Source organism: Castanea sativa, chromosome 6 (genome assembly GCF_040712315.1).
Source record: "Castanea sativa cultivar Marrone di Chiusa Pesio chromosome 6, ASM4071231v1".
In the NCBI taxonomy this organism is placed as follows: Eukaryota; Viridiplantae; Streptophyta; class Magnoliopsida; order Fagales; family Fagaceae; genus Castanea; species Castanea sativa.
Window position 1 is genome coordinate 19,619,042 of NC_134018.1, and position 25,469 is coordinate 19,644,510.

Here is a 25,469-nt window from a genome sequence, read left to right on the forward strand (position 1 = left end):
TATGTACTTATTTCTTGTAGGCCTACTAAAATGTAAAGTAAAGGAAAAAAAAAAAAAAGATTCTGGCTTATTTATCTTCTTTTTTAAACTCTAGTTATGCCAAAGTCTTTGTCTGTTTGATTTTGCATTAAAAGAGATGGGTTTTGTTGTCCTGTTCTTTTTGGAGTTCTTTTAATTGGTAAGGTAGTAAACACACCAAATGGAGCTTAAGGTAACGAAGAGCATAAGGCAACACTAATTGATATAGGCAACACCCCTTTCTATGTGATTCTTGTCTTGTCTTGTATTTATTAAGTAAGAAATTTACTAGAGTTTCTTTATTTTTTTAAATTTTAGTTGATTTGTGGGATTTGTTTAAATTTTGATTTTTTTTTTTATACATATAGCCCATTTTGGAAATGAGATTTGCCTAAATTTTGTATCTTTTTAATATATACATAGGTGTGTGTAATTTGGATCTGAGTTTGGAGGAAGTGGTCCTAATGGAGCTATATGTGAATTGAAAATCGATTAAAAAAATGTGCAAATATCTGGTGGTATTTCTATGTTGAACTTGTTAAGGTGTAGAATTTGTGGGTTTGTTGACTAAAAAAGAAATGAAAATTTTAACAATTGCACATACATGTATGAGTCATTTTGTTTTTATGTAATATGTCAAAGTATTTAAATAATTCTTCTAACTTCTATCTACACCAATAAAGAACCTTCATTTATGCAGCAACGTTGATTTTGGAAATGTAAAGGGAGTTTAAGCTCGATATCTGCACCAATAATTCTTCCGTATTTCAAGGCTCTGAATTTTAAGCTCGATATCCTTTAGACCATTGTTCACTAGCTGTAAAGCAGTCTCAGGGTATACAAAAGGATGGATTTGCTAAACGACTCATCTGATTCCCAGCACTAGTGAGTTTCTGTAGTTTCCTCTGTAGATGTGAATATTCAATTTGTATAAATCTTGGATACGATTTGGATTGTTAATTAATTGGTACTACCATAGTTTGACCCTAGTAGTAATAAAGTTTCAATAACGTTTAACAATTTTTTTTTTAGTATTTGTACATGCAATTAAAGTCGGTAAAATATGCAGGGACAATGACTTCGACATGAGCGACGACATTGTACTCGCAGCATATCTAGCCGGGTGCGCATGTGCAGTTTACGTGGAGACCTATATGACCAAAGTACCATTGCATACGAATATACAAACAGGGTATTATGAATGGGTATTGTATACATTAACTGGAAATCCTGAGAAATGTCGAAGACATTTTAGAATGTCAAGCCATGTGTTTCGACAATTGTGTAATACATTGCGCCAGTATGGATATAATGGTACCAGAAGAGTTTGCTTGGAAGAGTCTCTAGCAATGACATTGGTGGTACTTGGTCATGCTGAGGGTAACAGATTAGTGCAGGATAGATTTCAACACTCAGGTGAGACAGTGCATCGACACGTGGTTAAGGTAGTTACATTGTTAGCCACTGTTATGGCAGCGGACATTATCAAGCCTGTTGATCATACATTTCGGGACGTGCTAGAGCATATTCAACATTCAAGTTGATATTGGCCACATTTCAAGGTACTTTGTGAATTTCGTATCTTGACTTTATTTTATTAAAATTATCTTTATGTTCATACCACGTATTTCATTTCACATGGATTAATTTTTGTGGCCATGGTTAGGGTTGCATTGGTGCGATTGATGGGGTCCACGTCCCCGTGGTCGTACCAGTTGATGAGCAACACTCGTACTATGGCAAGAAGGGGATCACCACAACAAATTGCATGTGCGCATGTGACTTTGACATGAAGTTCACATTCGCATGTGTTGGATGGGAAGGGTCAGCGCATGACACGAGGATTTTTTTTAGCTGCCTCAACAATGAGAGTTACAACTTCCCAAAAGCTCCAGCTGGTTTGTAAATATGTAATTTAATTACAGTATTAAAGTATGTATTAATGTAGTGAAAATGTTAATGTATTAAACGTGTTCATTTGTAGGAAAGTATTATCTAGTTGACTCAGGATACCCTATGAAGAAAGGGTTCCTTGCACCATATAAGGGGGAGAGGTACCACATCCCCGAATTTCAGCCTCATAAGGTGCTGCATCGTCCAGAGGAGAGATTTAATTATCTCCATTCATTACTCCGTTCGGTCATAGAATGAACTTTTAGAGTTTGGAAGAATAAGTGGAAAATTTTGAGAAGTATGCCACAATTTCATATACACACTCAATCGTACATCATTGTTGCTACAATGGTTCTTCACAATTTCATTAGAGCACATGAGATAAACAATGACGTCGAACGTTTCAGATCTACAGGGGGCATATTTGGACCTAGTGAGAGTGGCCATTACGATCCCGTGGCACAACTGATCTCAATCTTGGGCGAACCTGAGATGAAAGAGGTTCGTGACAGTATCACAACATCGATATGTGCGGACCATAACTGATTATGGTGACTATTATTTTTGTCACAATTAGTATTTTTGGTGTGGTTGAAAATACCATTAACATTATGAAATTTTTTTTGTGCGGACCATAAGTGAAGCCGCCAAAACTTCTTTTATGTAATACCATTTGTTTTTGTATTGTTGGTAGGCAGAACTGAGCTAATCACACATAACAAACAAAGATGAAATTATAAAGTCTAAACCAACAAAAACTAAATAATAAAGAACAATAAAATGATACATGAAAGAATAAACTTTATTCAAATTACTTAATAAAATGACCAATATAAGGCCATTCAACGAGTTTAAGATACCACGACCATAACCAAACAATACTATTAAAGCAAGTTTAGAACATATTAGGAGCCATTAAACAATGGCAAGTAAACTGATAACAGATAGACAAAAACCCAAAAGCACCAACATAGAAACAATGGCAAGACTCTTTCCATCTTCAAGTTGCTTTCCTGCAAAGATAAGCCATTGTTGGTCTGGTGGGATACCTTCCTTGTCTTGTATCTTAGCCTTGACATTGTCAATAGTGTCTAAGCTTTCAACCTCCAAGGTTATGGTTTTTCCGGTCAAAGTCTTCACAACCTCCATTGGTGCAAAGTCCCCATCCATACTAAACAAACTGCAATAAAACAGATTCAAGTCATTATTCAAATAAAATTATAGATAATCATTGGTGCTTATCTTTAACTATTAGGAGTAGAGTGGAACAAAAATCCGGCCTAAGGAACAAAAATCCATTGGGCGTAAGAATGGAAAAAAATGGAAAATGTTATTCTAACTTATCTTGCCATAAATTTTCTCAGCTACCAAACAAGACCTTACTAAAGTTGTATAACCAAATGTTAATTTCTCACTAAAACTGAGAAAATATTTTGACAAAAAGAAATCCTATACAAAGCACATAACAATTAGAAAAGGTCAAAATAAAAAGAAAATAAAAGATTACTTAATAGCTTTCTGGCTTGAAAATTTGTAGCAAGTATCAAGTCATTGGTTCAAGAGATGGTCAATGGAGAGAGGGGGAGAAAGACTCAAGCATATAATAAGAAAGAGCCATACTTTCTTTACTCTCTCTATTGGATAATTATGGAAGGAAGTGCCTTTAACAAAAACGCTATAACAGCAGCAAGGTCTGCAGCCTGATCACATTAAATGAAAATATATCAAATTAGCTTCAAAACCTAACAGAATCACTGCACAGCTTGATCACATCAAAGAACAGCCTTACTCAATTCAATACCTAATAAGTCTTTCTGGATTGACTCCAATCTTTTTAAGGTCAATAATTTAAGTAAATATAAAATGAAAGCATGCTCACAAAATTCTCAATCACTTTCATTCTAAATGAAGTACCAAAGAAATTGAAGCATAATAAGGAAGAACATATCGCAATCTAATCATAATTTGTATCAATTTCCCACTGTTTCAAATTAGCAATTAGGTTGAGATAAAGAAACTCCTACAGTTTCTAAAATCTTCCCAAGAAGGCAGGCATAACCAGGATATTCAGTGGAAATATCATTAGGAAGCACATTCGCACAATTTAGCACACAAAATGCTATCTGATGAATGTAATGTAGGCTTAGTCCCCTTTTTGCATAAGCCTAGATGGAAAAAGATCACTTGACCCAGAATAGACAACAAGCCTTGACAATACTTAAACATACAAAATAATTCCAAAAAAAAAAAAAAAGAAGTAGAAGAACATCCATCAATATTGCAGCATAAGAAAGAAATAAACTAGGAAAATCTACAATTTGTTAATTAAGCGGAACCAATTAGAGTGGAGTTCTTTAAAAATAACCCAGGGGCTCTTGAGCACTCTGTGCCTCAACTAAGTATCAAAGAAGTTACAAACTATACCTATTAAATCCCAACAAGAGGGTGATTTAGAAATTGCTACCCCTTTTAAGTACGAAAAAAATTGCCATAAGAAAGGAAATGTAAGAATCTGGGATGAAAAACTCCATTGTGGATCAATATTTGACAAGTACATAGCTTCTAACCAATGTGAGGAATTACAAGGGCAAGCAGACGCTCCAATGATGACACTTCCCAAACTAAGTAGCAGTCTTTGTACTTTCCTACAGTACATCAACAGATACTTTCAAGCATAGTATATGTGAATGTATCATGGAAGGGCCAAAATAGTACAAGAACAATCTCTAGAAACAAGACTACTAGACAAGTTAAACCAATCATGATAAGATTATTAATACTAGCAAAATATATCATTCCAGCAAAGAGAAGCAAAACATTGCAGAGAGAACAATAACATAGAAAAATAAGAACATAACCGAATTTGTATTCTCACATTCATTGATTTCAATTTTGATGGTCCTAATATACAACAATACAACATAATGTCTGGAAACCTAAAATGGCATAACAATTAAATCTCCATTTTGACCACCATCTCCACTACTCTTAAATTTTAAAAAGAACTTATGCTTCAAATCAAGTTCATTTAAACAACAGAATCAAAGTTTAGTTTAAATCTATCTTTGCACCAGCGAGTAAGAAGGGAAAAAGCATTCAATATAAACTTGAAACCTGTATAACACCAATCGAACCTTTCAGTCCCTATTTATTCTTCTTTAGCCCCCACATCTTTCTTTCTTAGCCACAAAGATGCATGTTAAGTTGACAGAAGAAGAAATCACATTCTAAGATCAATAGCTAATATGTTTATGTGAAGTAGAACCTACCAAAAATTCATTCTTAACCCCCCCAAAAAAAAAAAATCAATCAAGCAACTGAAAGCTCATAAATATCCTTTGTTAGCAAAAATAAGAAAAAACAAATGGTTATCTTGATTCAATAGAAATTGGATAGGTAAAGAAATTTCTCATTGAGTTGCGTACTTATTAAAAAACAAATTAACTGCAGTCGGCAGTTCCAAGAAAAATAAGCCCGAGGATTGGCATTTCATTACTGTCATTTTATATGTATACATTTACAATTATTCACATTCCCAATGTGCCTATAATGTTGGATCGGGTGGACTAAAGTTCATATGGTCATGTTATGCACAGAAAAATATATGATGTCAAACAACCTTCAATAGCTTTCCCCCAAAAGTCACATTACATCTGTTATGGCTCATGGACTGCACGGATGCACGAGGCAAGGGACCAACACATGGGCAGATCTCGAATTGACTTCAGATTAGTTTAAGTTTATCTTCCTTCAAGTCATTATTCAAATAAAATTATAGATAATCATTGGTGCTTATCTTTAACTATTAAGAGTAGAGTGGAACAAAAATCCGGCCTAAGGAACAAAAATCCATTGGGCGTAAGAATGGAAAAAAATGGAAAATGTTATTCTAACTTATCTTGCCATAAATTTTCTCAGCTACCAAACAAGATTGTGACTGAAACCCTAGAAATGAAACAGAGAAATAGAAAGCTGAAAACAAATCAAAACAGCTTCGAAAGAAACAAACACTCAGATCTGAAGAAAAGGAAAGAGAAGAATGACCTCCGGAGTTGCGGCGACCCATGGATTACGATAAGACGGCGGAGTGATCGGAATAGATGAGAGCTTCTCACGAGCGCAGAGAGAGAGAGACAGATAGAGATGCTACGCTGTGGAGTTCTGAGAAGTGATAGAAGAAGGAAGGAAGAGAATGAAGTTTGCTCGGAGGATTTATGAGCTTGTGGATTTTTGAGAACAAGAGGCTATGGTGTGTGGATTTCTGAGAAGTGATAGAAGAAGGAAGGGGAAAAAAAATGTTGTATTTATATGCTACAGTAATTTCAGCTGAGCTACAGTATTTGTATATCCTAAATTATCATCCACGTTTTTTCACTTATTTGCTACAGTGTTTTCAGTTTTCAGTTTCAGTAAGATAAGTTCTATTCATGGTGGTTGTGTGGTTTAGTCTTGGCTTGATGTTGATAAAGCCAATTATACTTTTTTGGGAAATGGGATATAGCTAGTGGTTTACGGTGGTTTTGCTAAGGGTTCACAATGATAGGTGTAAATTCATGGCCATTGGGTGGGTGTGACTTGAACTTGACAATAGGTGTGGGGAATTGGTTGATTTCACAATAGGTATGCATGAGTATTACATTTGGTTGTGAAGAAAGTGAGCGTTTTGGATACCGTTTATTTTGCTGAAAACTGAAAATAATAAAAAAGTTATTGTTCATTCTAGGGTTACTGTTCATTAGCATAAATGCACTGTTCATGTCCCATGTGCCATAGGCGCTGGTTTAAAAAAAAAGAAAAAAAAGGCAAATGTGGGAAGCGCAAAACGCGCTTCCCAAATGCTCACAAAGTGTAAGAACATGAAGCACAGCAATGGAAAGTAAATTGATTTATCATTTTATGTGTGAGTTTTTTAACTTATGCATTTTTTGGTCGACGTGTTTTTTTAAGAGAAAACTTATATACAATACATTAGATGTAATATATTAGGTCTTCTAATTGAATTCAAATGCTTGGTTACATTGACCAATAATATAATATAAGAATAATTAAAATCCAAACAACAAAATACTTGAATTCAAGTGAGAAACTTAATGTAGTGTACCTAATATAATATATTGCATATAAGTTTTACCTTATTTATTTATTTATTTATTTATTTTTTTTATAGTGTGGCTGAGTGACATATAAGCAATTTATTAGCTATATCAATAGTTTTTGAGAAATTTTAGGGATACAATAAAACGTTAAAACATTTTTCAAAATATTTAATTATTTTATTTTGACTTATGAGATATGGACAAAGTTTAGCTACAAACTTAGTTGTAGCCTAAAGCTACAACTTCACTCAATATCTTTTTATTGAATGTGAATTTTGACAAATTCACGTTTGCATAATTTCAATAGATATGTTATTAATCAATTGTTTAAATTACAAGTTTTTATAATCTAAAATTATGTATAAAAAATAAGTTTATAGATCATATAGTAAATAACATCTAATTGACAAAAAAATTAACATGTGTGTTAATAACATAAATAACATGCAATCTAACAGTTAAATTTTTAAAATACATAGCAATGTAATTTTTTTTAAAGAAAGTTGTAGTAGGCTTAGACAATAATCAAGTTTGTAACCAAACTTTGTTAACAAGGGATGAATATCTTGGAATGATAATTTTTTGTGACCCTAGGCTAGCACAATTCAACAGTTTTTTTGAACCGTGTTTAAAAAAGAGCATGAATACATTGCCACAAATTTAAATTTTTAATAGTACCAAAATGCAATAACCTAAAAGCTGAGGACCAGATCATATATTTTAAAGCTCCGTCCATCTATATTTTTCCATCTTTTCGAGGCACCGACTCTCCTCTCTCCTCTTCTTAAAACCCTAGATCTCAGCTTGTAGCTGCTAATCCCTAAAATGGCGAAGAAGACGGAGAAGAAGGTGAACGTGTCGGGAAAGCCGAAGCACTCGCTGGACGCCAACCGTAGCGACGGCGGGAAGAATGGGTCCAAGCGTAGCGCCGCCACCGTGCGCCGCCTCAAGATGTACAACACCAGGCCCAAGCGTAACAGCGGCGGCAAGATCCTCAAGCACGAACTCCAATCCAAAGAGTTGCCCGACACTCGAATCCAACCCAACCGCCAGTGGTTCGGTAAATATCCCCAATTTGAATTGCATATCATATCATATCATATGCTTTGAGTTAATGCAATTAGGGTTTGGTTTCTGCTTATATTGATTGTATTGAAAAGTTTCCGTGTTAGAAATTCAAAGTAAGCATTGCTTAGAAACGAAGGAATTGTAGTAAAGAGATTCATTTTAAGTTAGTTTTTGTGCTTTTCCTGCTCCGATTGAATTGAAATAATTAGGGTTTAGTTTCTGCTTATAGATTGTATCAAGTTTTTTCAGCTTTAGAATTCGGTTTACTAACTCAAAGTAAGTATTGCTTAGAAACCAAGGAATTGTAGTGAGAAGTTTCGGTTTTTGATGGAAATTCTGTGTGTTAAGGTCTAGGTTAGTTTTAGAGTTTTAATGAGTTGTAAATTTGTTTCTTTTGTCAATCCAAGAGGCTGTAAAAAGAGCGAAAGAAGCCCTATCTAGTGTGGGGGGGGGGGGGGTGGTCTTATCTTTTCATTTCTTTTGTCCATCATTGTAGGCATTGTGTGACGAGGAGAGCTTTTTCTCTGCAAAGCTATACCGCATTTATGGTTCAAAGAAATAATATCATCGTAGGTATTATGTTAACATTATGTAAGTAATTTTGAAAAGAAAAGGGATCAAAGTTAGTAGAAGTATTTGCAAATAACTTTTTTTTATTTACACAGTGATTATCACTTAATCTCTAATTTGGGGACAATTAACAAACTTGCAGTTCTCATTAAAATTTTTGGCTGAATTTGCAGGGAATACTCGTGTGGTGGATCAGAAAAAGCTTGAAGTTTGCCGTGAAGAGATTCAAAACCATATGTCTAGTGGCTACCATGTCATAGTAAATTCGAAGAGTGTTCCCTGGTCCCTCGTAAATGATCACCAAAAGGTATTGAGCTTTCTTGATTTTAGCTTTCTGTTCCACTTTGTGGAGGAATCATAAATTATTTACACCTGGTGCACAAAAAAGAAAGGGAATTATACCATTTTGAGCTGAACTATAGTTGTTTGTTCCATTGTGTTTGGTGTCACATATTTATCTTCCACACCTTGGAAATATCTATAGTCACAGCTTTTTTGATAAGTAATATTAATATTCAATTGAAGAGAGAAAAAAAAAACCTGCACTGCCCTAGTACATGGGAAGTATGGAAATATCTATAGTCACTGCTAAAACGATACTGATCAAAATCAATTGGCATTGCATACATGATCAAACATTGAAATCATTGATTAATTTGGTTTACAAGATTTAGTTGGTTTTGATACATGCAGTCATGATAAATGCTAAATTTTGTGAATTATTAGCGGAAATAGTGACACGTTTTATTGTTCAAGCAAGTTTTGTAGTCAGAGTTTAGATTGTTGAAAGTATTATGTATTTTCATTTGCTAATTGAGTGCTTTATATATCTGTGAAGCAAGCCAGAGTTCATCTTCTTGACACTCAGCCATTTGAGAATACATTTGGGCCTAAGTCAAAGAGGAAGCGTCCAAAGCTCATGGCAGCAGATTATGATTCCTTGGTTAAAAAAGCTGATGGTTCCCAGGGTACATAAATGTCCTTCCCTCCTCTCTCCTCTCTTTCAGTCTTTCTCCCTCTTCTAGGTCTTCTTTCCATTTAGTTGGTTGGCCTCTTTGGACTGGGCCATGGTTAAAATGCGAAAAAAGCATTTTTTGTTTGCAGTTTCATGTGATAGTTCAGTATATTATGAATTTAAAACGTTTATTTATTTAATTTATTTTTATTGATTACTTAGATGCCTTTGAGCAGAAGCATGTTGCTAATGCCTCTGCTGAAGGAAATGAAGAAGATGGACTTCGGGACCTGGTTCGGCATACAATGTTTGAAAAGGGTCAAAGTAAGCGTATATGGGGTGAGCTCTATAAAGTAGTAGACTCTTCTGATGTGGTTGTCCAGGTTAGTGTTTCTTTGTTGATTGGTTGAAATGTATAAATCTATTTATATGTCTTTTTTTTTTCTTACTTATAAAAAAAAATCTGTCTTGTTTCTCGCTCTCAGTTATCATAGCCACTTTTTTATATTTTGTTAGCTTTTTTAATTTTTAATTTTTAGCCCTTTGTAATCTTGATATTGATTTATTGGGGGAGGCTACATGTACCAAGGGAAGGTTAGCATCTGTTGCCCTATCAAATGGCAGAGAGAAGTTACCGATAAAAAAAAAAAGGCTGAGAGTGTTGACTAATCTGCTTACTGAACTTCACACATTATATTTTTCTAGGGTTTTTATTTATTTATTTATTTATTTTTATAAATTTATTGTGTTTTTTTGGGGGGGGGGGGTGAGTTTAAAGAGAAGGGAGAGAAGAGGGAAATGGCATAGGATTTAGCCTTTTTAAGAGGCCCTTCTCAAAAATCAACTATTAAAGGGTCACCTTCCAGGCAAGCTGCTTTGATTTCCAGCAGTTTGCGTCTATTGGTGCCTACATTCTATTAAAATTTATTTTCTTATATAAAAAAAAATTAATGTATAAAATTTCACCTTCTAGGCAAGCTGCTTTGATTCTTGTTCTATTTTTAGGGTATTGCTTGCTTTGTACTCCCTAGGCATTATTGTGGATGGTTAATTATTGGTGACAATGTTTTTTAAGGAGCTTGTTACATGGGTGGTTGGAATCATAGTGGTTAGTATCGTACAATACGCGATATGTATCGTACAATAAGTATCGTATCGTGTATAAAAAGTTCTATATTGTAAGGGTGTATTGTAAGTGCTCATGAATTGTATGATACATGTCTTAAAATGGGGTTTTTTGGTTAAAATTTGTGCTTTTATTTGAATCCAACAAGTTGTTAGATTTGTTTTTAACACAAAATTATTAGGTTATTTAATTTATCAAAAGTTTTTTTTTTCTCCTTCTTGTACAAAATTTGGACTACACACTTACACTCTACTTTCATATTTGCAAATTTCTTTCTATACTATGAATGAGGTATTAATTGACAATATAATGATTTTTTTTAAAAAAATTTTGTCACTGTTATTATTAGTCAAAGAAGTTAGTATGCCAAGAAGAAGTATTAAAAAAAAAAAAACAAAAATTTTATTAAAATAAAAGAACAATAAGAGAGTTGATGATGATAAATAAAATTTCAATGAAGAAATAAATTTGCAAAATGATGAACATGATGATAATACTAATGTAGATGAATTTGATTAGGCAAGGTGAAGAATATGATGAAAATAAATTAATGTTTTGGGTTATTTGTCATGTATTATCATTTTTGAGTTTAGTCAATTTGAATATGTATATTATACACAAGTTAATTTGATTTATTTAGTTAGCTTGTTAAATATTATTACATAAAGTGATATTAAATTAGTAGTTAGTTGAATATAATCTGAATTTATAATGAATATAATCTTTTTTTGTTTTTATGTATATCTGTAATTTTTGTATAAATTTTATTAGTGTTTGTGTATCTTATGATACACGATACAGAAAAAAAAAAAATCAATTCCTGATATGATTTACATTTTGACTACTATAGTTGGAATTATCAAATGATCTAATTTATTATTATTTTTTTTGTGATTTATTTTTTCTTATGCTTGCTTGCCATGCCTTTTCATGCCAAAATACTGCCGGTAGGACACATTTTGCTTGATTGAGCATTCCCCTTTCCCTTCCTAATTTCTTTTGTTCCTTTCAATTTGTTCTTATGCATTGCAGGTTTTGGATGGGAGGGACCCACTAGGTACGAGATGTTACCATCTAGAGAAGCATTTGAAAGAGCATTGCAAGCATAAAAACTTGATTTTTTTGTTAAACAAGGTTTGTTGCATTTTATACATCATGAGTTTAGTGAGATGATAAGGATTTCCTTATTCTTTTATGTTCCCTCCTGCTGCTTGAACATTCTAATGTTCGGTTTTCTCAGTGTGATCTTATTCCTGCTTGGGCTACAAAAGGATGGCTTAGAGTGTTATCGAAGGAATATCCAACTCTAGCATTCCATGCAAGCATCAAAAAGTCATTTGGCAAGGTACCCTTATTGGCTCATGTAACTTTGTGGTCGTGATAGCTGCTAACTTCTTGATATCTAACAATGTGTGGTATGCTTTGCAGAAATTATTATTATTACAAATTCCAGATGTTTCCTATAATATTGCCTCCCCTTTTATACGCACTACTATATTACATACATCTCATGAAGCAAATGTCACTACTTTGAATTTTCATTTGCCCCCCTCCCCTTGGGGCCTAACTCATATACTCCCTCCGTCCTTAATTTTTAGGCCTCTATTACTATCAATAAATAAATTTCCTAACATATTTTTTTACATTATATAAAATGTCAATGCCCCTCTTTCACTAAAGTTTAAATTAGGGAGCATAGTTTTGGAAAATTTTATCTTTTATGTAAAAGAAAACGCATTAAATGATGTTCTTTTAAAAAGTTGGATTTGCTAAACAGGCCTAATAAATTGGGATGGGGGGAGTTAAAAAAAAACTCAATTCGATTCAATTAGTTTGGCCAAATTATATGACCAACAATTGTCCTACAATGTAGACATATAATGTTATGGCCAAATACACAACACACTTTTTTTTCTTTTCATTTCCTTCTTTTATTTTCAAGCCACGTCTAAAGGAACTGTTAGGTTGTGTTTGGCAATGGCCTAAAAAGCTAGCTTATTTTTGGTACTATTCATGGGTCCTATTGCACTTTTTGGTACTATTCATGGGTCTCACTGTACTATTTTAGTTAACTTTTACCTTTATCTACAGTATTTTCAGCATAAAGTTTTTAGTTTCAGCTAAATAAGTTGTTCCCAAACAGACACTTAACATGATTAGTATGGAAGGACCTTATACTCAAAGTTTAGGATTCATTGAATATATAAATGGCACATTGTATATGCGTAACTCTTAGTGTGATTTAGCTTAAAAAGCTGTTCTAATATGTTCTTTTTCAAATTTATATCTTTCTTGGACTTAGGGTTCTCTTCTGTCAGTATTGAGACAATTTGCTCGCATAAAAAGTGACAAGCAATCCATATCTGTCGGATTTGTTGGGTATCCCAATGTTGGAAAGTCGTCGGTTATCAATACACTTCGCACAAAGAATGTAATATTTCTCTTCTCCTTTGCTGCCTATAATGTGTTATTCTTCTACAGCTGCTAGTTTAATTTAAGGGTGTGCAGGCACACACATAATCATATATACAAGGCCTGTTTGTATAAACAAGGATCTATTCATATATTTATTTCTCTAAATGTTATATTTGATATATTATAGTAGTTTGATCATTGAATCATAAAATAGAACTTAAACAATTTGGTTACCTTTTGTGCAGTGCAAGTAGTTTGCATTTAAATTTGGACTCATTTTACTTTTAAAATTTTTTTGTGATTTGTTCTGGTTATGCTGTAGTAGACTTTGAATGCCCCATAATGTTAGGATATGAACATGTTATTTAGAGTTGAGATATGTAGCTTGTCGTACAACATCCTCAACCTCCCAACTGTGTGCTTTCGGTGGCATTCTGCCAGGCTGTAGCTCAACCTACTGCCTGAAACACATGCATGAGTGTGGAGCTATATTTTGGGAGGCCAAAACAAGAAAGCATAATCAAATTCCTGCAATAAGCTTTGTGCATTTTGTGATGGTGGCTTAAAGCTATGAATTTTCTTTTTTGTTGTTGGTCAGCACAAGTTTTTTGTCATGTAAAATCTATGCAATTCTGGTAGTGTCTTCTTTGATTAAATCTTGATCTTACATTGCAAGAATATTTCTTTGGATGCTTCAAGTTACACATTGCATGCACATTTTACTATTCCTGTCAATACCAAGAAGCTTGCCGGCAAAGGACATTGGTAAAGAGTCCCATTCTTAGGATATATATCCTTGTGTTCCTTCTTGAGGAAAGACAAGTTCAATATTTCTTATCCATAAAAAAAGAGAGAGTCCAATTTATCTGGTCAAGAGAAAGAGCGTCCAGTTTACTGATAAGATGAAAAAAAAGGACTTTGATTTTAATGATGTTTGTGATCTATTGCTTATATGTGATGAGGTTGTGCTAATGGTTTGGTTTACTGACATACTTGTGTTCTTCTTCAAAGGTTTGCAATGTTGCTCCTATTCCTGGTGAGACTAAAGTGTGGAAGTATATTACCCTCACAAATAGGATCCATTTGATTGACAGCCCTGGAGTTGTTTATAAGAGCAGTGACTCTGAAACAGATGTTGTATTGAAGGGCGTGGTATGTTCTAATTATGTGCTTCCATGATAAATTTTAACCAATTTCGAAACATTGATTTGCTGATGCTATTGTTATAATTATCCTTATTTGTTCTCAACTATGCCTTTGGTTTCTAAACTGTAGAATACAGGCTTGTGCCATTGAAGCAATATCATCATGATTGAGTTACATTATGCAGTGAAGTTGTGGTCAAACCTGTATTGTATGTGCCATGTGATTGGGCATCATGTTCAAACTGTCTTGAGCTAGAGTTGAAATTGTTCAGGGTTAATTTAGTTTATCTTAGGTATTAGTCTTGTATAACAATTCCACAAACATTTTTAAAACTAGTTTGCTTTTATCCATGTTTTGGTGTGCCTTTCATTTTTTTTTATTTGTGGTTTATATGTTTGAAGTTTTTTTTATTAGTTTTATTAATTTTTTTTTTGAGATGATGTATCTGTTTTACTTGACTATGAGAATTTGGTCATCATGTTAGTAAATTAATCTTACCTTATTGTTGCATATTATATATGGGGCTAGCCTATTTGGATCTTGCTTTGTTATATAAGGTCCTTCTCCCTAATGATTGCTATCTTGCCATGTTTTGGTGTGCCTTTTATTTTTATTTGTGGTTTATATGTTTGAAGTTTTTGTATTAATTTTAATTTTAATTTTTATATGATGTATCTGTTTTACTTGATCTATGAGAATTCGGTCATCATGTTAGTAAATTAATCTTACCTTATTGTTGCATATTATACGTGGGGCTAGCCTATTTGGATTTTGCTGTGTTATATAAGGTCCTTCTCCCTAATGATTGCTATCTTGCCTCTTTATTTTATTGGATCTGTAGAGGACTCCATTGTCTCTCTCTTTCTATTTCATATTAATGCTTGTGTGTTTTTATTAAGCAAATTGGTAATTTATGAGTCATTTATATTGTTTTTAATAAGGATTTTGCCCTTGTTTCCAGGTACGTGTCACGAACCTGCAGGATGCTTCTGAACACATTGGAGAAGTTTTGAAACGTGTGAAGAAGGAGCACTTGGAAAGAGCATATAAGATAAAAGATTGGTGCGTCTCTCTTCTATAGTTTTAATTTTAATAAAATATCATGTCATGATTCTAATAAGACATTCTAGAGCATCCTGCCTCCAAGTATCTCTTGGCAAGAGGTCTGTTTGCACTTTTATTTTTGGTGGGTCTTGCCAAGATCTCTCCCTCCATGTAGCACTTACAGGGGAGGAGGTGCCAGTTGGGTTAGAGCTCATTGTCAAGTGGTCTCTTTCCACTTTGATTGTCCTGGGCTTTCGTTGGTGTTAAAACTGCAGCTATGAGCAAAGGTCTAAACTTCACAACATCAGAATTCATTCTTGCTTTTTATGTTATACACCGTCATTTCTTGGGTCTTCTTGGTGTTAAAAATACCAAATATTGGATATTAGATATAGAAGTCACATGGATCATTATCACTGATTGCTATCAATGGATTTCAGGTAAGAGTTATCTTGAGTCTGGCTTTAGTGAATTTGACAATAAGTAAATACAAAAAAGGGTGCAGTTTAACATTTTCCTTGGTTTTTATTTTAGGATTTTATAGCATGTGTATTATTTTGTTTGCTTGCTTTGTCTAGGCTTCTGTATGAGACTCTTAATTCCTTTATTTGCCTGTTTTTCTTTTCGTTTTTTTAAAAGAAATATACAACATTGTTTGCAGAATGCTAATTATTTGTTTGGTGGTGATCTCAGGAATGATGATAATGACTTCCTAGTTCAGCTATGCAAATTGACAGGAAAGCTTTTGAAGGTACAATTATATATATATATATATATATATATATATTATTTTTGATAAGTAAGGTATATTAGCTATAATGCTTAATGGTGATGTTAGGATACCACTTTTGTCGAATGCTTGCAATTATTCTTCAATTCAGCTTGATATGATTTTTAACAAGATTAGAAGACTATTGCCTTTTCTTATGTGTCTTTGAGGTTCTTTTTTTATAAGTAATTTCATTAAAAAAGAATAGGAAGGGGCACAACCCTAGTACATGGGAAGTATACAAAAGAAGAGCCAAAAAGAGAAACAAAAAAAAAATTACAATGGTATTGAAAAAACTTCATATCAGCATGGAAGTCAGCAAGGTTTTAGGTGGTAAAAGAGGTGAAAGTCAACATCCACTCATAGATGAGGAACAAAAACTTCAGATGTGCCATGTCCTTTCCCTCAAAAGTATGCCTATACAGTGTTACTCATTAAGCACAGAAAAAATTGACTCCAAAACCTCTTTACTATCATGCTTACCCCTTTCCAGCATGTTAAGTGGGCAATCACTGAACTCTGCATTGCCTAACTTTCCTCCAAGAGACATAAAACAAGTGTCCATAACTCTGATGCCGTTGAACGTTGAACAGTTAGCATATGTGCCATTAGATTTATGCGTACAACACCAATTCATTAATGGCAACTCGGCTCTTGATGTTTTACTTTTGCTTTTGAAATTAACAGTTGTGCTTCATTATTGACACTACTATGTTACAAATGGGTTGTCTAGGGTGGTGAACCTGACTTGATGACTGCGGCAAAGATGGTCCTCCATGACTGGCAGAGAGGTAAAATACCCTTTTTTGTGCCCCCTCCACGACAAGAAGACAAGTCGTCAGATGAACCCAATGTTTTTGGTGCTGACCAAGATGAAGTGGGTAACAGTCAGGCCTCTGCAGCAGCTTTCAGAGCTATTGCAAATGTTATTTCCTCCCAGCAGCAAATGTCTGTCCCTGTTCAAAGGGATCTCTTCAGTGAGAACGAGTTAAGGGGCGACACAGACAAGCTGGAAGGGGGTGAGAAATTCAAGCTGGTCTCAGATGCCAAGGGTGATGCGCATGAACTTTGTCCAGCAACCTAGGGTGAGATTGCCGGTCAGCTTCCTGCTAGTTAGTCATAGGTTTTTTTGCGGAGGGATTATCACTTTTTGTAGTCTGGGCAGTTTTGTATGTCTAAAATAAATTTTGTTTATGAGTATTTATACCTGGGAGCTTGTCTTAATTACAGATTATATCAAATTACAACCCCTAATTATATTATTGTTTTTCCCCCCCAACAATCTAATTTAAGGAAATCAATTTAATAATTTGGCTTTTCATGCATTTTAAAAGGCAGGAAACTCATCATGCTACGATTGGGAACAATGGCAATTACATTATTTATATCAGGATTTGTGACCTTGAAATTTTAGAGCTACTGCTGTTTTATGGGGTCGGCTTTCTGCTTGTTTCATAACCAGTTCGAATTCTTTGATCATAAGCCATTGTTTCATCTTACATCGGGTGGTTTATTAACTTTACCTGATTTACATTTGCCTATAGTGAGAACGAAATATATGTTGATTGGATGGTATGGGAATGACAATAAAAATATAAAATAACTTTTAAATGTTTACTATTGCAATTAAGTCAAACGTGTTGATAACATCAATCCAATCTATTTGATGTATCAGACGGCTTATGAAAAACCAGGGAAGCTGTAGACATGGCTCAATTCTTGCCAGACTGATGTGCTTTGACATGCAATTGGACAATCTTGGGTCAAACACTTGGCCGTCAGACATCATCGATACAGATTTATTTTTTGGTGGCTCCCTGGAGAGCATGTGAGCAGAGGGCGGGGTGGGATTTCGATTATGTTTTCATGAGATTTAAATTGCTTCTGGATCTGCGTCTCGAATCCCATCCTAGAAGCTTCATCAAATGAGGCTCTCTTTTTGAAAACTCGTATTGTATTACTCATTCCTCAAGCATCCAAAACTTGAAATCAATGAGAATAAAACAAAATTCTGGGGTTATGCACTGAATTTCTTTTGTGCCTTCAACAGATCAAGCTCATTTGCTCCCACTAGTATCTCCTTTACCTACACAATTTGAAGGTTGGCATTCAGTGTCAACAATGCTCCTTCAGTTAATGTATCAGATATGATTAGGAAATGCGTAATTTGGGTTAAAGCATAAATGTATGGCAGAAAAGAAACGAGATGAAGGTCCATATCCGCAATTTTATGCTCATAAAACTCATTTAGGTTTATCAATAGACAAGATGAAACAAGAAGTACAACTTGTCTTCATTCCAGGGCATACTTATTCAATTAACTCTTCCATATTGCCCTTTGACCTATCCTGGAATTCCCAAACAGACATTATTGGTCTTGTTGTAAAGAGATAACACATTTTGAAAGAAAATGGTTTTAGTAAATCAGGGGATTATTTTCTTTTTCGTTTTCCTTTTTGACCAGTAAGTGATATTTATTATATTTCAATCAAGCTGATTCTTATGAAATCATTTTATGAAATGCCAGAGAATGTTCCCCAATTGTGCTGAAGTTCATGCAAATGAAAACCTGCAAGTGGAATGTTCCACCCACATATCATTCCTAGCACTTCATCAGATGGACCGTATACCCCCGAACACACCCATTCAAAACCGTCTACTACTCCCTTCAACAAAACAGAAACAGAAAATCTACCAACAAAAAATCAAATTTCTCAAATAATCTCCTATCCTATGCCAACCAAATATCCCCGGTAGTGTGAATTGCATCCAAAACTGCCCAATCTACAAATGGGCTGCCCCATAAACTTTTCACAACGGTAGAGTTTGTACTGTCCAATTTGTTTCCTGTAAACAAATAATATCACCCTTCCGCTCCTTAAGCAAAATATTCACAATAACCCTCTTATGAAAATTATTTAAATCGCTCACATTCCAGAATAGGATTTTTAAATTCATGGATACTAATTTGAGCCTGACCCAATGGATTTCAAACTACCTTTTGAGAGTTCATAAGGGAATGAAATAGAATGATCATAAGAGAATAGAAAGGAATGAAATGGAATGAAATGTATTTAAGTAAGGGAAATGAATGGAAAAGAATGGAAATGGAATAGAATTATGTAATCTAGATTGGATGATTTAAAATAAAGGAATGAAAATAAATGGAATATAAGTAATATTGTTTGGGAGTAATGTGGAGAGAATGAAATGATATCATTTTATAAAAATATTACTATTAGACCCATATTTTAAAATAAAAGGTTGAATGAATAGGGATATTTTGGGAGTTTTAGTAAAAAAATCATTAAATCTAATTCAATTCTCTCCCATTCCTCCCAATTTGAGGGACTGCAAATTTGAGGTTTTAAGGGAATAAAGAAGAATGAGTGTTCTCTCCTACCCATTCCATTCCCTCCCACTTAAACTCCCAAACAAGGAAATGAGCTTTCCATTCCCTACATTAAACTCCTTAATTCCCTCATACCTTTCTTACTTTTGTTCCCTGTCCTACTAATGAGAGGATTTAAAAGTACCCGATTTCCTTTAAAACCATGCCAGCCATGAAGCTTTAAATAATTAATATATTTATTTTATAAGAAAAATTATGAGACTAAAATTAAAATGGAAAAGCAAAAAGTCATATGTTTATCAGATTAGATCAACTTAAAAATCAAGTTATTGTAGTGCTCTATTGGTTAAAATTCTAGTGAACCACGGGATTTTTGAGGGTGTCTCAGTCCTAGTTCAGGAGCTCTCTGAGCATCTATTTCGGTGCCTATTTCAATGACAACCCCCAAGTCCCCCAAGTTCTTGTATACATAATCTAAAAGCCATTTGACTTGAGGTGCCACATAAATATCATCGTATCCGTAGCACAAGTCAATTAGCAAGCAAGATCCTTGTAATTGCATATAGTCATTTACTGTTATATCTGTCAATTCTCATATATATATATATATATATATATATATATATATATATATATATATATATGCCTTACCTTCTATTATACAAGGAAAGAAGATGCTTAGAACATGAAAGTGAGATGTAGCTTCTAAGATGTATACACAACAAACCTGATAGTGTTCAGTGAAAGTCTTCTCCGTCTCAGAAAATTTTGAGACAATGATCAAATCTCTCAAAGTGCTTCCGGTCATCCATAGAATAAAAAAAAACACATCAAGAAATTATCAAGATAGTGTCTTTGGCTCAAAAGGAAATGTTGCCTTATTTTGACGATATAGCCAAATGAAAGCAACTCTCTGTTCCTGTTTCAAAATCTGTCAGAGAGCTGCAACCATGTCCATGATAGAAAACCATATCTACGATGGCAATCATCTTAAGTCTCTCTATTCATTTTTGTTCTCTTAGCAGATGGAAAGTAAAGAAATCATCTAAGTCTCCCATGTTCATGTTCCAGACTGGCCTTCACCAGTCTATTGAGCCAACTAGCCTTGTAATTTTTCCAAGAGATACGGTAATCATCTCCTTTGGCGATCCTTTAAAGTTTTATTGATTTCATTAACTATTAAAGTATAAGAAGCATAATCTGAAATAAGGCCTTTTTCACTTCGTAATTTATCAAAATGCTCTGGGTTTCCATTCTTGCAATGCCCTTCTAACAAAATGTTGTATGTAATATCATCTGGAACCACCCCCAAATTAAGCATAGCATCTAAGAGCATATTTGCATTTTTCATCTGCCCTAGCTTACAAAGGCCATTCATAAGTACGTTATACGTTACAACACCTGGAACATGGCCATCACTCTGAATTTCTTTGAGCAACGTAAAAGCCATTTTAACACCACCCTTCTTACAAAAACCATCCATGATCATGGTATATGTTGCATCATCAGGTTTCATACCAGCACTCAACATCTCCCTCATCGTTCTTTCTGCATCAACAACTCTTCCTTCCCTACACAGCCCTGAAATAAGAGCTGTGAAAGCCACATTATCAAGTTCAATCCCTTCATCACTCATTCTCTTCCTAATCTTTAAGGCTGATTCTAAATCTCCTTCCTTGCAATTCCCATCAATAAGAATAGTGTATGTGATCATGTCAGGCTTCAATCCCCTCGCACTCATCTCATTAACAAGGTTCCTCACTTCTTTCAAATCTCCAATCTTGAAAAGTCCATTGATGAGTGTATTATACGTAATCAAATCAGGTTTCACACCTTTCCCCAACATTTGCTGATAAATTTCCATGGCCAAATCAACTCTCCCATTCTTACATTGCCCATCAATCAATGTCGTGAAAGTAACATAATTCGGAACCAACCCCCTCTCACACATTTCATCAAACAACCTATTCGCATCATCCAAGCTACCCTCCTTACACAACCCGTGAATCAAAACACTGTAAGTAAAAACATCAGGATGCATTTTACTCTCCTCCATAACCCTTTTTAACCTAAACCCCTCCTTTAAATCCCCACACTTACAATACCCATTAATCAAAGTATTGAAACTAACAACCGTGGGACGCAAACCCCACTTCGGAATTTCCTCAAACACAAGCTGGGCTTCCCTAATTTTACCCTCTTTACACAATTTATGCATCAAAACATTGAAGTTACACACATTTGGTGGATACCCACAATTCAAAACCTCCATATAAAACGCACAAGCCGATGAGGCTGTCTTCGACTTCATCATCTTATCAAGCAAAGACCCACACCCTCGAAATGGGACTCGAAAATTATGCTTCCTAACCAATCTAAAGCACTGAATAGCATCAGAAACAAAACCATTATCCGTATACGCAATCATCAAAGCATCAAACACAGAATTGGAGTAATGGGTACCTTTGGTTTCGACGAGGGAAGCAAAAACAGAGCAAGCCGAGTCCTTGCCTTTCCTAGAGACAAGGAAGTGGAGGAGTGACTGGGCTTGAGGGAACATGTTGTGGGAGCAGAGGAAGTGGGCCATGGTGCAATAGGAATGGAGGGTGTGGCGGAAAGTGGGGTGAGAAGAGAGGCATTGGAAGAAGGAAAGGAGAGAGTGTGGAGAGAGAGAGTAGGGGTTGTGGTTGATGAGGTTGATAACATCTTGGGGTGTGAAAGAAGTGAGGAGGTTTCTGAGAGAGGAGTGGTGGAGTGGTTTGGTTTTGGAGTTGAGAATGGCTTTAGAGATTGCTGAGAGTACAGGGTCTTCTTGGTGAGGTGATGGTGGAGGAGTGTACTTGTACCAGGCTGAAGATGAAGAGAAGGAATGGTGTGTTGTTCTTGAGAACTTGAGGGTGGTCATGCCTTTGCTTTTCATTCTGATAGTAGTTACTAGTTATCTCTCGCTCTCCCCTCTGTTTTGAACGATAGAATATTTCTAAACGTTTTAACGAGAGGGAAAAAACAAGAAATGAAAGAAAGAAGAGGGAATATATGGCCTACAACAGTGTGAATATGAATATGCAAAGCTTGGCCAAATTGGATCACTATATAAAATGAGACTCTGAGTTTTGGGGTCCATACGAAAGTGATAATTTACCAGTTACAATCAAATCACTCGGATATCAAATTGCGGCCAAAAGTTATGGCAAAGTGTGATTGTAGAACTAACAATAAAATAAAATATAGGTTAGTTTGGAATCAACACCAAAAAAAGAAAACCTAGGTTTCGATCAGCACGTCCGCCAAGTGTCCTCTCTACCTGTAATCGTGGTTGGCCATGAGATATCATATATGATATATCACTTAAAACAATTTTAACTGATGAAAAATGAATAATTCATAGCTGTTAGTTGTATATTGTCTTCAATACATTTTTAGACTTTGAAAGTTTTGACTTGAAAATACCTACTGCAGGGCCTGAATTTTGCCTGCCATGCATATTCTACCACCTGTAACCATAATAAAAATCTTGAGCCAATTGGATTGCCATATAATCAAGTATCTGTTCTTGATTTATCTCAATTATTTTGGTTAATTCAATCTTTTATTTGAACATTAATTTTGAATATCTCTCTGTATTTCTATGCCTGGCTCCAACATGTAACGTTAACCAGGTAACTTAAAATGTTTGACAAAGTTAATTATTTTTGGTGAGCTATTAAATTGCTGAATAGTAGTGTTTAAGGACACTGGAGGCCACACAGAATGATATTTTCATGAATCTCTGAGAGTTGCCCACTGCTGCCACGTAGATGGCAGATTTGAACATAAGAAGAGGTGAGTACTTTTGGTCTTGTAACTTTAATTGCCTTCACCGGCGAACCTATCTGCCTTTTTCAAGTGCACAGGGTAATCGGTACATTACATTAATTCCCAGATATCATTTCTTGCTAAATATAGTTGGGTGGTTTGAACTCTCAGTCTCTCACAATTGTGTCACAAGGGAGGTCCTTAAATGTCGATAGATAAATCAATTATCACTTCAAATTCCATTTGTGATACTCTGTCAATAGTCAACTTGACGTGTAGTTGCAAACACAGGTGATTTACATTGGTCCTTAAGACAGCTGCAGGTGTAGATTTATGTCAGCTGCTTGCAGTTGGCCTTGGTAAGGGCTTAAGGCAGTTATATACATGTTTGGACCTTTGAGGGGTTCCATCTTTCTGTGATAAGTTGAAGCTTAGACTAGTGGTCGATTTTTGAGTGATAGCTGGATCTAGTTGCTTCTCCTTCTCTTCTTCCATGATTTATTTGGACCTTTAATTTATTTTAACTTTGAATTTTTTTTTTTTACACAATTCACGTTTTATGCTTCCCATGTGCTAGGGTTGTGTCATTTTTTGCATTTCAATAAATCGATGTCCTGGGAGGACAGTTCTACTTCCATGTACATATCCAAATAAGAAAGAGAGATTTCAAATCCAAACTATTGGCATCAAAATCTAGTCACATTGGAGAAATTGGGCATGAAAGGAGAACTTTGACTATGGGTCTACTACACCTTATAAGATTCAAATCTACCAACAAGCTACAAATCAGTAGCCTGGTTGCTAAGTGACCACAGGTTGGAGGTCAAGAGCACATCGGTGAAAGAAGATGGACTGGGGTTAAGTGTTTTTTTTTTCTAAAAAAATTGCAGAAATGACTGAAAAAATTGAATATAACATTCATATGGAATTATTAGCAACTAATCATTTTTGTATATAGCATACTTGTAGAGAATCAAATTAGGCAATGAATCCATGTCAATATATCAATTCTGATGCTAGACCAGATAGAAAAGTGCAGATAATAAGATGTAATTTCTCTGGGTAGGATCTTTCAAAAACTAATAGCGAGCCAGCAAAGATTCTTTCTTTGAGTCGCCATGCACTAGAAAGTTGCCTTCAACAAGAGAAATTTGTTTCTGTATTATAATATAGAATGATACACTCTTTAGTGCTTTTAATTATCATGTTTGTTGAATAAAACCATTGACCTTGTGAAAATGCATTACCATCTGGTTGGTTTGTGTGCATTAGGTGACTGTACTAGTCCATCTGATATCAGACAAGTACCGGCATCAGATCAAGGGTGTGAGATACCAACAGAATTCATCTATATCAGACAAGTACTGTCGTACTGGCATCATACCCGAGGCGCATACATGCAATAATTTTTCTTTTGATGGAACACATACATGTAATTAGATACAAGTCAATATGAAGAGTAGCTTATGAGTTTACAATATTGATTATACTATACATGCAATCCCCATCAACAAAAGCAGATCCAGTCATCCAGATCATTCCATTTTCAACAATAACTAACAGATGCACATTTGTATCTAACCAACCACCAAAAAAATACCAATTTGCTGGTCTCCCTGAAACTTATTCTGATTTTGATTAAAGTTTTAGGGAAGTGAACACAAGAAAGGACACATGGTATGCTGCATGCACCAAGATATGTTTCACATAATAACTGATAACTGATACGCTATCTATTTTAAATATAAAACCACTCCATTAAGCCAATCACTCAGAAATAAGAATTTTAAGAAAAGTGCCATATATATTCTAATTTTTTTTATAAGTAATAAAATTTTATTAAAAGAGACTACTTCATATACAAATGGCATAAAGTGGCCTAAGGAATTACAAACTAAAACAAAAAGAAAATAACACAATAAACATTGAAACATAGTCTATAAGCGAGAGTCCTCAGGCTTGAGAGCAATGAAAACAGGTACCATCAAAGCGAAAAACATAAATGTAAGGACCATAATAGATTGCTCTTTGCCTTTTGTTGTTCCATAAATGTAAGGACCATAATAAATTGCTCCTTGCCTGTCATTGTTCCTACAGTTTCTTCTCTATGTAAATGCATGGTTGGTTTGTCGAGCAAAACTATACTCTCAACATAAGAATCAACAAAAGCATGACAATTTCGAACAATCCTAAGATCTTTAATCTCTTGGGTCTCAAGGACT

At 34.6% G+C, this 25,469-nt stretch overlaps 2 protein-coding genes across 2 annotated transcripts; one reads left to right on the forward strand and one right to left on the reverse strand.

The window, feature by feature from the left end:
- The first annotated feature begins 7,741 nt into the window (after positions 1-7,741).
- Positions 7,742-17,433, forward strand: LOC142639223 (nuclear/nucleolar GTPase 2). The gene is made up of 11 exons (XM_075813358.1): positions 7,742-8,067; positions 8,819-8,952; positions 9,484-9,613; positions 9,823-9,983; positions 11,759-11,860; positions 11,967-12,071; positions 13,029-13,157; positions 14,153-14,293; positions 15,249-15,349; positions 16,025-16,082; positions 16,834-17,433. The coding sequence occupies exons 1-11, from the start codon at positions 7,833-7,835 to the stop codon at positions 17,182-17,184; spliced, it is 1,647 nt and encodes a 548-aa protein (XP_075669473.1). The 5' UTR covers positions 7,742-7,832; the 3' UTR covers positions 17,185-17,433.
- Positions 17,434-20,104: 2,671 nt separating this feature from the next.
- Positions 20,105-22,485, reverse strand: LOC142638957 (uncharacterized). The gene has a single exon (XM_075813032.1). The coding sequence runs from the start codon at positions 22,370-22,372 to the stop codon at positions 20,585-20,587; it is 1,788 nt and encodes a 595-aa protein (XP_075669147.1). The 5' UTR covers positions 22,373-22,485; the 3' UTR covers positions 20,105-20,584.
- Between the last annotated feature and the right edge of the window lie 2,984 nt (positions 22,486-25,469).